Source organism: Symphalangus syndactylus, chromosome 7 (assembly GCF_028878055.3).
Source record: "Symphalangus syndactylus isolate Jambi chromosome 7, NHGRI_mSymSyn1-v2.1_pri, whole genome shotgun sequence".
Classification (NCBI taxonomy): Eukaryota; Metazoa; Chordata; class Mammalia; order Primates; family Hylobatidae; genus Symphalangus; species Symphalangus syndactylus.
In genome coordinates this window covers 83,817,368-83,832,760 of record NC_072429.2, presented here as the reverse complement: position 1 = coordinate 83,832,760, position 15,393 = coordinate 83,817,368, and the positions used below count along the sequence as shown (strand labels likewise).

Genomic DNA, 15,393 nt, shown 5'->3' with positions numbered 1-15,393 from the left:
GTGTGAAAGAAGGAATGACTATCATGGCATGAAAAAAGCATCACTATGGAAGCTTATTTTTCTGGTTTTCTTTTCTTTGAGCATATTTAGAGCTTTGAACATGTAGAACTGGCCAGAGTCTGGCACATCCTAATCAGTTTTCTTTGCCTTCCTGAAAAGTCCTGTGTACCTTCTCATCATTCAATGTGCATCAGTTCTCATCTTGATCCAGGCTGAACTTGGACTTAAGAGTATTGTGAGCATAGGAGGGGAATTAGTGTGGCATTTGGTGGAGGTATAGTGAAGAAGGCAACTGGATTAGGAGGCTGAAGTCTTGGCTTCTTGGCTTGTTGCCGGTTGTGGCAAAAAGTACCTCAACATCTCTCAATTACAAATGCTAATTCTTACTATATAGCATTTGTATGTATGTGTGATGGTGAAATAAAATAATAAGAAAGGGGTTTATAAATTATACAGAGCTATTAAAAAATAAGACTTTATTCTAGTAGACCTATTTGATGTATAAAATAAATATTGTGCTATATTTAACTTTAATATTAATAAAATCTTCTCCACTTATGAATTCCAATATTGCTCCAAAATGGACTTTATTCTTACCCTGTATATCTATAAAATGTACCATTATAAATAACATGTATTACAAATGATTAGTAATTTAATTATCTGACTTTAAATTAACATTAAGATACTAGTTCAGATCAGCCTGTAAACACACAAATTATTCTCCTGATAAATTACTTTTGCTTATATTGCTTAAGTAACTAACAAAGGTAGAGTTGGAAATCTTGAGTGTACAAAGTATTTTTCATTTAGAAAATCTAAAGAATTATATATGATAATATTAAGCCACATCTTCTAATAACATGAGTGAAACAGGACTTGGCTTTATAAAATCTAGGATTTGATAATCCTCTTTTACAATATAAGAAAATTAAGCAATTGAAACCAACATAGCCCTTGTAGAATTTTTTACAACACCTTTTTCTTAGATATGTGTACTTCCTGATAAGCAGAGATGATGAAATAATGGCCTATTAAAAGCAAATAAGTTTCTATAAAAACGCCCAAGCAGGGATTTAAGGCATCTCCTGCATGCACAGTTGCAGTTAGTTATTCCAGGTATTATTTTTGTTTTCAGAAAAAGAAAACTCAGTAGAAGATAATGGCAAGTCCAGACTGGGGATATGATGACAAAAATGGTAAGAGTTCTCCTATTTATATAGATCAAAATGATAGCTTGTTCCCATTTCCAACAGAAGAGATATTAAGCATTTAAAATAATTGTACAGCCATAGGTTAATTGTTGAACTGCCTAATTTAAATAATTATACTGTCTTTGCATGTATTCTTAGCATTGTCTTTTGGGGCATGGCTGACTACAAAATATGTTTGAAATATATATACAGGCATACCTCAGAGATACTGCAGGTTCAGTTTCAGACCCCTATCATTAAGCAAATATCACAAGAAAGCAAGTCACATAAAATTTGGAGTTTTCCAGGGCATTTAAAAGTTATGTTTACACTATGCTGTTGTCTATTAAGTGTGCAATAGCATATCTAAAAAATCTACATACCTTAATTAAAAATACTTTATTGCTAAAGTATGCTAGTGATCATCTGAGCCTTCAGAAGTATTAATTTTTTTTTCTTTGACACAGAGTCTCGCTCTGTCGCCCAGGCTAGAGTGCAATGGCACTATCTGGGCTCGCTGCAACCTCTGCCTCCCAGGTTCAAGTGATTCTCCTGCCTCAGCCTCCCGAGTAGCTGGGACTACAGGCGCCCACCACCACGCCTAGCTAATTTTTTTGTATTTTTAATAGAGACGGAGTTCCACCGTGTTAGCCAGGATGGTCTCGATCTCCTGACCTCATGATCTGCCCTCCTTGGCCTCCCAAAGTGCTGGGATTACAGGCGTGAGCCACCGTGCCCAGCCAAGTATTAATCTTTTTGATGGTGGAGGGTCTTGCCTCAATGTGGATGACTGCTGACTGATCAGCGTAGTGGTTGCTGAAGGTTGGGAAGGCTCAAAGTTATCCATGACTTTGGAATCAACTTCTTCCAAACTCCTGTTAATATTGATAACTTGACCTTCCCCCATGAATTACAAATGTTCATGCAGAATGGTGAATCCTTTCCAGACAACTTCAATTTCCTTTACTCAGATCCATCATTAAAAAAAAAATATTATCTATGGGAACTACAGCCTTTCAAAATGTATTCTTAAATAAGATTTGAAAGTTGAAATTACTCCTTGATCCATAGACTGCAGAATAGATGCTGTGTTAGCAGGCATGAATATAACATCAATCGCCTTGTATATCTTCATTAGAACTCCTGGGTGACCAGGTGCATTGTCAATGAGCAGTGATATTTTGAAAGGAATCTTCTTTTACTGAGGAGTAGAGCTCAACAGTGGGCTTGAAAATAGTCAGTAAACAAGGCTGTGAATAGATGTGCTGTCATTCAGGCTTTGTTGTTCCTTTTATAGAACACAGGCAGAGTAGATTGAGCATAATTCCTAAGGGTCCTAGGATTTTCAGAATGTTAAATGAGTGTTGGCTTCAACTTAAAGTCAACAGCTGCATTTGACCCTAACAAAAGAGTCAGGCTGTTTTTAAAAACTTTGAAACCATGCATTGACTTCTCCTCTCTAGCTATGAAAGTCCTAGATGCTATCTTCTTCCAATAGAAGGCTGTTTTGTCTACTCTGGAAATCTGTTGTAGTGTAGTCACCTTCATTGGTTATCTTAGCTAGATCTTCTGTATAACTGCGGCTTGTGTATCAGCACTTGCCACATCACCTCGCACCTTCATGTTATGGACATGGCATCTTTCTTTAAATCTCATGAACCAACCTCCACTAGCTTCTAACTTTTCTTCTGCAGCTTCTTTGCCTTTCTCAGCCTTCACAGAATTAAAGAGAGCTATAGCCTTGCTCTGATTAGGATTTGGCTTAAGGGAATGTGGTTGTTGGTTTGATCTTCTATCCAGACCACTCAAACTTTCTCCATATCAGCAATAATGTTGCTTTGCTTTCTTATCATTTGTGTGTGCACTGGTGTAGCATCTTTAATTTTCTCCAAGAACTTTTATTTTGCATTCACGGCTTGGCTAACTGGCACAAGAGGTCTAGTTTCTGGCCTTTTCAACTCTTGACATGCCTTCCTCACTGAGCTTAATCATTTCTAGCTTTTGATTTAAAGTAAGAAACGTGACTCTTCCTCTCACTGGAGTACTTACAGGTCATTGTAGAGTTATTAAACAGATTAATTTCAATATTCTTGTCTCAGGGAATAGGGAGACTTATAGAGAGGGAGATAGATGGGCAACAGCCAGTCAGTAAAGTAGTTAAAACACACACAACATTTACAGATTAAGTTCATCATCTTACTTGGACATGGTTTATGGTGCCACAACACTATTATAATAGTAACATCAAAGATCTCCATGATAGATATATGAACAATTAAAAAGTTTAAAATATTGTGAGAATTACCAAAATGTGACACAGAGACGTGAAATAAACACATGCTGTTGAAAATATGCCCCTAATAAGCTTGCTTGATGCAAGGTTGCTACAAATCTTCAGCTTGTAAAAAATGCAGTATCTGCAAAGCACAATAAAGCGAAGTGCAATAAAATGAGGTAAGCTTGTATTAGAAATCTATTGCTAATAATAAAATATGTATGGTCTGATTCTATAGACTATGAGTATAGATCTATATTAGTAGTATTGATAAATACACTATTTTATAGCACAATATAGAAAAGGGGCCCGGTGCAGCGGCTCATGCCTGTAATCTCAGCACTTTGGGAGACCAAGGCAGGTGGATCATTTGAAGTCAGGAGTTCGAGACAAGCCTGGACAACATGATGAAACCCCATCTCTACTAAAAATACAAAAAAATTGGCCAGGCATGGTGGTATGCCTCTGTAATCCCAGCTATGCCGGAAGCTCGGGCATAAGAATAGCTTGAGCTTGGGAGGCGGAGGTTGCAGTGAGCCGAGAGCGCATCACTGCACTCCAGCCTGGGCGACAGAGCGAGACTCCGTCTCAAAAAAAAAAAAAAAAAAAGAGAGAAGAAAGAAAGAAAGAAAGAAAGAAAGAAAGAAAGAAAGAAAGAAAGAAAGAAAGAAAAGGGACATTTTAAAACACAGAATTTTTATTAATCTTAAGAGAATATCATTTAATACACTTAAATAAACCCTAATCTAATAAGCAAACAGGTAACTATACTCCTAAAACTTGGAATCAAGCATTTGATAAAGCATTGATTTTACACATGTGTTCGCCCTGGTAGGTCCTGAACAATGGAGCAAGCTGTATCCCATTGCCAATGGAAATAACCAGTCCCCTGTTGATATTAAAACCAGTGAAACCAAACATGACACCTCTCTGAAACCTATTAGTGTCTCCTACAACCCAGCCACAGCCAAAGAAATTATCAATGTGGGACATTCCTTCCATGTAAATTTTGAGGACAATGATAACCGATCAGGTGAGCTGAAAGACCCTTCTGATATTTTTTTTCTTACAGTCTACTGGGGAAATTTAAAAAATAGTGCTCGAGAAATATGACACCCATTCTAAGTCTTTTGTGCTTGTATGTAGCATTGCTGTAATCTAGTGAGGCATCTTGGACTTCTGGAAAACGCCCAGGTGGTAAAGACAATGTTTGGAACTCCCAGCTTTGTATTTTCAGTCTTTCTTCTCAAAGTCACCATCACGTCTCTTCTCGTCATTCCAGTATCTGTATGCTCACTTCACTGTCTCTGAGTAAACAGCATTTATCCAGAAAGGTCTAGTGAACCAGTCATTACAAATGTAACAACTAAAAAGAAAAATATTTTCTAATTGGGATGAAGATGAATGAGCACAGCAGAAAAGAAAAAAAAAGCAGTAACTGAATTATCCTTATACTCCAGAATCTGGAACAAATTTTGCTACGGAGTTAGCTTTTCATGAAGGTTTATTGAATATTTTATTAAATGACAATTCCATAAAACAGTTCTACTAATTTAAAATGCTAAATTTGTTTATGAGTTTCTGAGGCTTAAATTTTAGGCACCTTAGGGCTATGTCCATTATTAATATTAGATTAGGTCTGGTATTATGTGCATTTAACTAATATTATCATTGGATAGGCTCTCCAAACAAAGTTTTATAAGTGCCCCATTGCCCCACTGGTACTCTCTCGGTCTCTGGCCAGGGATTCTCAACAAAGCTGTCAAGATATACTGTTGTGTCTTCATCAGTTACACGGTAGGTGATGAATGGTTCACTACTCAAAATAAACTACTAAAGATTTTTGATGCATACTGTCTTTGTTGAAAGAATGAAGGAATAAACTTGCAAATTAAAGGAGATTCAAGGACAGCCCTGTAATGATATAATTCACTCACATTGCAATATGCCTTCTAGGAGTTAGAAATAGGTAAAATTGTAGCTCGTGTGCTGGGAAATGTGTATAACTCATGGAGTATCTCATCAATGCCACAGTCAGGGGTGCACCATACATATGACTGTCATCCTCATGGATGTGGGGGAAAACAAGATGAAAGTTTAGGCAATAATGTTTGTTTTTACTTCTACTCAACACAATTTAGTGTTGGTTTATATTAAATGCAAAGATAAGCTAGAGTTTGTGGAGCATCAGGCTAACAATTGGTTCCCTTTTCTTCCAGTGTTGAAAGGTGGTCCTCTCTCTGACAGCTATAGGCTCTTTCAGTTCCATTTTCACTGGGGCAGTACAAATGAGCATGGTTCAGAACATACAGTGGATGGAGTCAAATATTCTGGCGAGGTAATGTAATTTAGTAAGTGAGAGATAATTACCCTGGGAGTACTCCCAGAAGCAGCTTCTCCCTTCTCTTCTAAGACAACATCATAAAGACTCCAAAGGAATGGGTATTCCAGTAAGGAACTCCCAGGTTCCATTAAAATCAAGCGCAGACACATAATGTTTGGCAGGAGAGGGAAAATTTTCATGTGGAAAGAGGCAGCTAAACTCCTGAGCCCAAGATTCACCTTTCCCTGAGAATGCCTCAAAAACTGTTATCCTGATATCAAAGCTAGCTTCAAAGGGTGACACTGCTCTCCCGTAAAGCTGTAACCCCAAATGGAACACACCACCATTTCCTCTTTATTTAAATGTTCAAGTTTGGATACACCAGCAGTATCGTTGTGGCCAAGCCAGGACAATTCAATGAGACCCTACTAAGAGCTCGAATTTAACCATAGCAATGGTCACAGAACAGCATACACCTAGATGAGGGTCTGAGCTTCTCTGGCTCTTAACCTGCTCTCACATGGGAGTTTGTGACTTATTTCAGGACATTATTATCTGCATATCCAAAGAAAAATGGAGACATGTACCCCAAACTGTCAACAGAGGGTCTGGGAGATTAAAATGGGAGAAATTTTGCTCTTTACTTTAGATGTATGAATTATATAATACATGTGTACCCAAATATGCAGGTTGACTTTTTAATTTTACTTTCATCAAATGAATTCTATAATATATATAATTTTGCAACCTGCTTTTTTTCTATTTACCCATTTATCATGACAATTTTTAAAAATCAGAAGATTGAATTCCACCTTTTTTACTGTCAGCATAGAATTTCATTTGGGTGAATGCATCAGAATTTATTTAACTGCCTTCTATGGATGAACAATCACAACGTATGGTCTTTGTTATATTGGTTTCTTCTGCTTTTATTAAAAAATGCTTCAGTGAATATATCTGTACATATATCTTGTGCACTAGTGAAAGTAATTATGTAGGATAGATTTTTACAGGGCAGACTGCTATGTTACAAAGTATATGTATCTTTTATTCTGATAGAATATCAGCGGATTGTATACAAATAAAACTTGCTTTACCTTGTGTTGTAAAGCATGACTAACACCTTTCAATGCTGCAGAAATCTGTTAATTGGGTTTTCCCCTCCGTAAAATTGAAGGTAGGTTAAAATTAAATGGACTAAGAGCCTAAATTAGTATTATCTTTTTGGAAGGATAGTTGGTAGTATCCAAGAAAACTAAATTAGTGACTCTCTCATCTAAATTGAGAAAAATCAATATAATCCATGCTAGATATGAGAGACACTTAGCCACAAAGTTTAGCATATGATCAAATTCAGTTCAATAAGCCTTCTTGAGATACCTATAAGACAATAGGTTTGAGAGGCAGTGCAGCCTGTTGCATAAGAATGCAAGTACCCAGCTGACTGCCAGGGTTTGAATCAAAGGTCGACCGCTTACTAGCTGTACAACTTCGAACAAATCACTCAACGCTCCAATATTCCTATATAGAGAATCTAGATAATATAACATTAGTATCTATCTTAATAATTGTTGACAGCATGAAAAGAGTCAACCCATACAGAGCACACTTAGACCAGCACCTTTCATGTTGCATGTGCTGAATAATGTTACTTAACATTTCCATAAAGACACAAGCAAACACTTTTCAAGCAGGGAAGTATAGGCATAAATTATTGTGATTAAATAAATATAGTAGTAAATGGAAGTCTGACTATTCACAAAGAAGCATGGGAATACACATGTAAGAATAATTAATTACAGGTAGGGACAGAATCTACACTGGCATGGTCAGAAGAAATTGCAATAAGTGATCCCTCTTAATACACTGTCTTAATCATTCTTTTTTCATTCAACAAACATTCACTGAACACCTACAATACGCCAGATACTGTCTTTATTTATTTTTTGTTGTTATTTATTTATTTATTTTTGAGAAAGAGTCTTGCTCTGTTGCCCAGGCTGAGTCCAGAGGCACGATCTCAGCTCACTGCAACCTCCTCCTCTCAGGTTCAAGTGATTCTCCTGCCTCAGCCTCCTGAGTAGCTGGGATTACAGGCATGTGCCACCACACCCAGCTAATTTTGTATTTTTAGTAGAGATGGAGTTTCACCATGTTGGTCAGGCTGATCTCGAACTCCTGACCTCGTGATCCACCCACCTCGGCCTCCCAAAGTGCTGGAATTACAGGCGCGAGACACTGTTTTTAAAAAGTACTTGCTATCAGAACTTCCATTTGATAGGGAAAATAAAAATTTCAGAGGAAGGAAGGCAGGAAAGAAGGGAGGGAGGGAGGAAGGAAGGGAGGGAGGGAGGGAGGAAGGAAGGGAGGAAGGAAGGAAGGGAGGGAGGGAGGAAGGAAGGGAGGAAGGAAGGAAGGGAGGGAGGAAGGAAGGAAGGGAGGGAGGGAGGAAGGGAGGGAGGGAGGGAGGAAGGAAGAGAGGAAGGAAGGAAGGGAGGGAGGGAGGGAGGAAGGAAGGGAGGGAGGGAGGAGAATAGGAAGAAGAGAGATTAAATAAGTGATACGGATAGAACTGTTTTGATTTGTGGTGGTTACTTTATATTGGATGATCAGAAAAGAATTATTTAAGGAGTGGCATTTGAGTTCAACCCTAATTCAAGACAAAAGTGTGCCATTTGAAGATCATGGGGAAGGAAATTCCAGAGAAAATTAGAAGCTAATGCAAATGCTCAAAGTTGTGAACATGTGACGAAGTATAACCTGTAAGATGTGAATGTTGATAGGTGGGGAAAGTAAGAAATGAATGATAATTGTTGTACTTATTGATTGAGCAATTTAAAAACCTTATCCTAAGAAGGTAAAATTAAGCAGCTTTGGCAAGAAGGAAATCTAGAGTTCTATTTTGGCCAGATTAAGTTTGAAACATCTATTAGACATCCATGTGGAGATATCAAGAATACATATATACATACTTGGATGTACAAATCTAGAGTTTGAAGAGACATTAAGCTGGAGATATTTATTTGGGAGGTGTTTGGAAAGGGCACTAATGTACCTGAAAGAATCTGTTCTTGGCCAAGACTCCCAGGTACTCCAGGAACCCTTTCTCATAAATTTACTATAAAGTACTTCATGTGAGAGAAAATTACTTCAATTATTTTCCCAAAAGCTAGTTAGTCATATTTCCTGATCTCTTCATAACAAAGAGAGATACATTTAAAGGAGTAATATTAAATAACAATATCGTAGGAAAGGACATTTTGCTTACTGGTTCCAGGTTTTGTAATCTCTACTTGGCACACAGATAACTCTTCCTACGAGTGAGAACGTAACTCTTCTAATCCACTAGATAAAGGTTCACATAAGTTTTATGTATCTAAGTCAAGATACATCATCATATGGTAACAAGTTAACTTATAACTTACCTTTTTTCATCACACTGGTATAAATAATTAATTAACCATAGTATCATTTTTAGCTTCACATAGCTCACTGGAATTCTGCAAAGTACTCCAGCCTTGCTGAAGCTGTCTCAAAGGCTGATGGTTTGGCAGTTATTGGTGTTTTGATGAAGGTGAGTTACAGATAATTACACAGCTCTGCTTCCACTGTCTTACCAATTAGACCTCAAAATAGAAGGAAATAAGGGAACATAATATTTTAGAATTTCTTATTTTAAAGTTTCCATTTAACCGATGACTACAGGTGAACAAATAGTTCCCTAGTATTTTATTGCTTGGTTTTATCTCTGCTTTTCCCTCTTAAAGAGAGAAATGAGTTTCAGGTGGAGGTGAGATAGAAAGGTGTTCATAGGGAAAAAGGAATTTCTATTTTCCAGCTCTTCTAAATTCCTTTTCCTCTAAACTTCCTACATCGTAGATTCTGAAATTTATTAATTTAATATCTCATCAGGAAAGAAATATTATTAATATTAGTAAGGAAACCTGAAATCATAGATTCAGAAATTTATCAATTTAATATCTCATTAGGAAAGAAATAGTAAGAGAATTTTTTCTTACAAAGAACATTCAATTGATTTTTTAAATGGGAGATGTTGCTCAAATCCTCTATAGAAGAATCTCTGAAAAGTTCTACAAAAAAGTTATTATTAAATTGGGTATGCCTGGGTAACCAAGTAACTCTCGAAATTATAGCACCTCTACTTAACCTTTACTGAGCACTTACAATATGCCAAATACTGTAGTAATGAAAACTAATATAACAGACCAAAATAAGAGATTTGTTTTTGTGTCAGTTTTGATAAATTACTAGATTTTGCCCTTTATAACTTTGAATATATTGCCAATAATTAAGTTTAAATCAAGCTTTTTGTTTGCTACTTTATCTGTAGGTACATATTATAAATAATTTATAGAGTACAAAGGCCCTCAAAGACATATAGCTTGAAAAATTTCTCCTTCTAAAGCAGAGAGAAAATACCTTACCTCTTGTCAGTTTTTAATTGAAAAAAAATTCAAAACTTAGCTAAGCAGTGTTCGATTGATAATAATCTTTATCTCATACTTTATTTCCTTAAATCTCCAGGTTGGTGAGGCCAACCCAAAGCTGCAGAAAGTACTTGATGCCCTCCAAGCAATTAAAACCAAGGTAAACACACTAAATCAGTAGTTTAAATCAGAGAACAAGAATTTACAGATCTGTGGAAATCATTTAATGAAGTATTAAAACTGGGGAGTAGGAAGGCCATAGCAAAAGCTACCAACTGAAAATCAAGGTGCTACTTCAATACTGCCTACCTCTGAGAAAGTCTCTAATGCAGGGAATTGTTTTGGTTTTTTGTTATTCATAGTTATGGTTTATTTATCTCAGCAGAATATGGCCTGTAGAAAACCAGATTACATAGCCATTTACATTTGCTTGAAAAACTATATCTAACACAATTGTGATTTTCCATTTGATAAATAAAGATATCTCTAGTTTTTTAGCAGTACAAAAATTCAGAAGTAAAGGGCATTCTTTTGAGATACGATTGATATACAATCTTTGATAACTATAACTCTTGTCAACTCAAAAAAATATGGATTCTTTGATATACACAAACTTAGCTTTATTGTTTTAATAGTAAGTAGTTAAACCATAAATCAGAGATTTGTCATGTTTTGCGGCATGGAGAACTGCCATATATTTGTGTAAAATAAATCTGATTCACGCTGATTCTAGAAAAGATTAAACTTAAATGAGTGTCTTATAAAGTATAAATGACAGAAGACAAAAAATAAGCCCTCAACTCAAGAGTTATCAAAAAAAAATGAAAAGAAAATATAAGGAAATAATTAGTGAAGATAAAAGCAGAAAAGAATAAAATAAGAAAGAAAAATGATGGCCGGGTGTGGTGGCTCATGCCTGTAATCCCTGCACTTTTGGAGGCCAAGGTGGGCAGATTGCTTGAGGTCAGGAGTTCAAGACCAGCCTGGCCAACGTAGTGAAATCCTGTTTCCACTAAAAATACAAAAAATTAGCTGGGCATGGTGGCGCACACATGTAGTCCTAGCTACTCAGGAGATTGAGGCAGGAGAATTGCTTGAACCCAGGAGGTGGAGGTTGCAGTGAGCCGAGATTTTGCCACCGCACTCCAGCCTGGGTAACAGAGTGAGACTCCAGTTTAAATAAATAAATAAATAAATTTTAAAAAGAAAAATGATGACTAAGTAAGGGGTAAAATTTTATCAATAAATTGAAAAGTTGATTCTTTGGAAGAACAACAAAAAAGTCAGACTTTGGGGAAGCTGGATAAAGAGAAAAAAAGCCGTACATATAAAACATTCTTAGAAATAAATAGGTTGTGACTACAGGTATAGAAGAAAATTTTAAGAGACAAAATTTTTTACAACATTATGCCAGCAAATTTGAAAATTTAGATAAAATGGATAATTTTCCAAGAAAATGTGAAGTAAGGGAATTGACTCAAAAGGAGTTAGAATACCTAAATAGACTGAGAATCTAAAAGTAAATTTAAACAATAGTCAAAATGTATCTATTAAACAAAAAGACTAGGCCCAGACCACTTCATGGAAAAGGGTTACTCAACTTTTAAGAAACAATCATGCCAGTGTTAACTAAACTGCCCAGATGAAGGAACAGACAGAAAACTTCCCATCAAGTTAATGGAATCTGATACCAAAACCGGGTATGAAAACTACAAAACAGACAAACAAAACAAAAAACATAGGATAAACTTTCTTAGGAATATAGCTAAAGGAAATCCTAAAATTTATTGTAACAAATCAAATTCAACAGTGTATTAAAAGAGTAGTTTCTGAACCAGTAGAGTTTATCCCAAAAATACAAGAATGACTCAATATTAGAAAATCTTAAATTAATTCACTATATTAACTAGTTAAAGATGAAGAAAACCTCATGATCAACTTGTTAAATGCTTAAAATCATTTGATAAAAGTTAATGCCCTTTCTTTAGGATGAAACAAAATGAAAGAAAACTGTCTGAAAACTTATTGAATTTGATAAAGAATTTACCTAGAAACTTGTATCAACATTTAACTTCATAGTGAAACACTTGAAGCATTTTCATTTCAATCAGGGACAAGACCAAGGTGCCACTGTGACCATCACAATTGAAAATTATAATAAGGGTCCTAGTCAGTGCAACAAAATAATGAAAGAGTACATATTATGATAGATATTGAAATAGCAAAAACAAAACTATCATTATGTGCAGTTGATATCATCGCTAACATCTACCTGAAAACTCCAGAAGAATCATCTAAAATACAGAATAAAAGATTAGCATACAAATATCAGTACATTTCCTATACACCAGTAATAATCAGAAAAGATGATAGGAATAAATAGAATAAAACTAAAACAACGAATATGCATGTCAATAAAGATTTTTGCCATTGAAATAGAATCTGGCATCATTCCTAGAGAAAAAATAAAAGCTTTATACTAGAAATTAAATATGTTTTAAAGATATAGATTGTAAAAAAGGTTTTTGAATCTTTGCTTATCCGCAACCAGATGAAGAAGGAAGATGTCTTGGTCAAAAACTTACATATAACACATTTTTCATCTTTTTTCTTCTGTTGATATTATTGTTTATATCCACAAACACACCAGTCATGAAATACTAAATAGAAAAATCAATGACTCTTAGCTAAAATCTCTAAATAATGAATAACAAGATAATATAGCATATGTATGTCACATATATTCATATAAGTATTTTATATCATGCTGTAATGATGTATTCTTTTCTTGAAGGGCAAACGAGCCCCATTCACAAATTTTGACCCCTCTACTCTCCTTCCTTCATCCCTGGATTTCTGGACCTACGCTGGCTCTCTGACTCATCCTCCTCTTTATGAGAGTGTAACTTGGATTATCTGTAAGGAGAGCATCAGTGTCAGCTCAGAGCAGGTAGAGTTGTGAATGAATGGGAACTGGGAATGTATGGCAGGAATATTACTTTAATTGATAGTATAAGTGACAGAGATTATTATTTCAATCAGCTTTGTGAGAAGTTCATTTTTCCTCCCAACTTAAAAATATTAATTTGGGGGCATAGGTTTATTAAACTATCCAAAAATGCATTATAATACTTTTTCTTGCCTTTATGCAGAAAAAAAAAATTACTCCCACCACTCCTTCCTCCTTAATAAGGAAAAGTCCAACCTTGCTAAATATCTTCTTAAGCATTTCAGAAATAAAGGAAAAATTGTGACTGGACATTTCAATAAGATTTTGGGGAATTGTGGCTCCCAGATGCCATACCTTGATAGCTGGCAAAATATTTTTGTTCCTTTTGTAGAGCTTAAACTTTTAAGTATTCAGCAAAATATCTCATTAACTTTTGTTTATAATGGTGATTATAGTAAGCATCATTCATTGCTCAACCACGTTTATTAGGTGCCTTACATAGTTTTGTTAGCCAATTCTCATAACAAACCTACAGGACAAGCATTGTAGCCTGTTGCTAACTGACATTTATTGAGCACATGCTATATGTCAAGCATCATTCTAAGGGCTTTGCATGTATTAATCTATTTAATCTTCACAACAACACAGTGAAGTCAGTACTATATGGAAACTAAGGTACCATGCTAATAAGTCACTCGCCCAATGTACCCCAGCTGAAATTAAAAAGTTGATACTTTAACCCAGTCATCAATAATTAAAGCAAAATGCCTGCTTCAAAGGAATGAATGTAAAGGATTTGGGGCTTTCTCTCTTCCTATTAGTGATATTACTGCAATTTCTACCTCAGTTTTCTAAATATCAGTGCGTTAGTAATCCTGTAAATAAAACGCTTTATGTAACTTTAAAAACTTTTTATTTTTAAAATATTTTATCCTTCCAGCTGGCACAATTCCGCAGTCTTCTATCAAATGTTGAAGGTGATAACACTGTCCCCATTCAGCACAACAACCGCCCAACTCAACCTCTGAAGGGCAGAACAATGAGAGCTTCATTGTGATGAGTCTGAGAAGAAACTTGTCCTTCCTCAAGAACACAGCCCTGCTTCTGACATAATCCAGTAAAATAATAATTTTTAAGAAATAAATTTATTTCAATATTAGCAAGACAGCATGCTTTCAAATCGATCTGTAAAACTAAGAAACTTAAATTTTAGTTCTTACTGCTTAATTCAAATAATAGTAAGCTAGCAAATAGTAATCTGTAAGCATAAGCTTATGCTTAAATTCAAGTTTAGTTTGAGGAATTCTTTAAAATTACAACTAAGTGATTTTATGTCTATTTTTTTCAGTTTATTTGAACCAATAAAATAATTTTATCTCTCTTTATATTGTGCATTTAGTTTCTAAAACCATTAAGTTTCTACTCCATTTACATTCAAACATCTTAAATACTTTACTTGCAAGAGTATTTTACCTCAAATATAACTACTTAAGAGCAGCTGGAGATGAAATATTGAGAAATCCATTTGCTTACTCCTGAAGACAAAAATATAGCTGAGATGACAACTGGATTTAATATGGTTATGCTGGCCCAACATTGCTACCATTTGTGTTGTCTGTGATCAAAATGATTATGTTTTATATAGGAAGATGATGCTTCTGGATATTGCTTTCACGTCTTCTCCCCACGTTAGCAAGGACAATGCTTCTCTGCCATTATTACAACTAGTTAGTTTGCATGGAGAATCTTTACTTTAAAATTAGAAGAAAAGTCACAAGTGAATGGTTTATAAAAATGCTAAAGAAGTAATTTGTGCTTAGAATCATATAGAAACATCATGCAATCTTTTAGTCAGATGTGCACTTCACCTTATGCTATTTTTATCTTTAATTGACACACAATAACTGTACATGTTTATGGAGTACAGTGTGGTGTTTTTTGTTTGTTTGTTTTTTGAGAGAAGGTCTCACTCTGCCAGTCAGGGTAGAGTGCGATGGTGGGATCGTAGCTCACTGCAGCTGCAAACCCCTGGGCTCAAGGGATCCTCTCACCTCAGCCTCTTGAGTAGCTGGGACTATAGATGCATGTCACCACGCCAGCCTAATTTTTAAATTTTTTTTTGTAGAGACATGGTCTCTCTATGTTGCCCAGGCTAGCAGTGTGATATTTTGATTCATGTATACAATGTGTAATGATCAAATCAG

The 15,393-nt window shown here is 35.4% G+C and overlaps 1 protein-coding gene across 3 annotated transcripts; it reads left to right on the top strand.

Moving 5' to 3' along the window:
• Nucleotides 1-1,083: 1,083 nt before the first annotated feature.
• On the top strand, nt 1,084-15,187 carry CA1 (carbonic anhydrase 1). 3 transcript variants are annotated; one of them, XM_055286667.1, is made up of 7 exons: nt 1,084-1,199; nt 4,304-4,501; nt 5,688-5,806; nt 9,270-9,365; nt 10,337-10,399; nt 13,034-13,189; nt 14,130-15,187. In XM_055286667.1, exons 1-7 carry the CDS (start codon nt 1,163-1,165, stop codon nt 14,244-14,246), a joined length of 786 nt encoding a protein of 261 aa, XP_055142642.1. In that variant the 5' UTR covers nt 1,084-1,162; the 3' UTR covers nt 14,247-15,187. The 3 variants fall into 3 exon arrangements, with proteins under 3 accessions (XP_055142642.1, XP_055142643.1, XP_055142644.1); XM_055286668.1 differs by lacking the exon at nt 4,304-4,501 and having other exon boundaries at nt 1,139-1,199; XM_055286669.1 differs by lacking the exons at nt 4,304-4,501; nt 5,688-5,806 and having other exon boundaries at nt 1,139-1,199.
• The last annotated feature ends 206 nt before the right edge of the window (nt 15,188-15,393 follow it).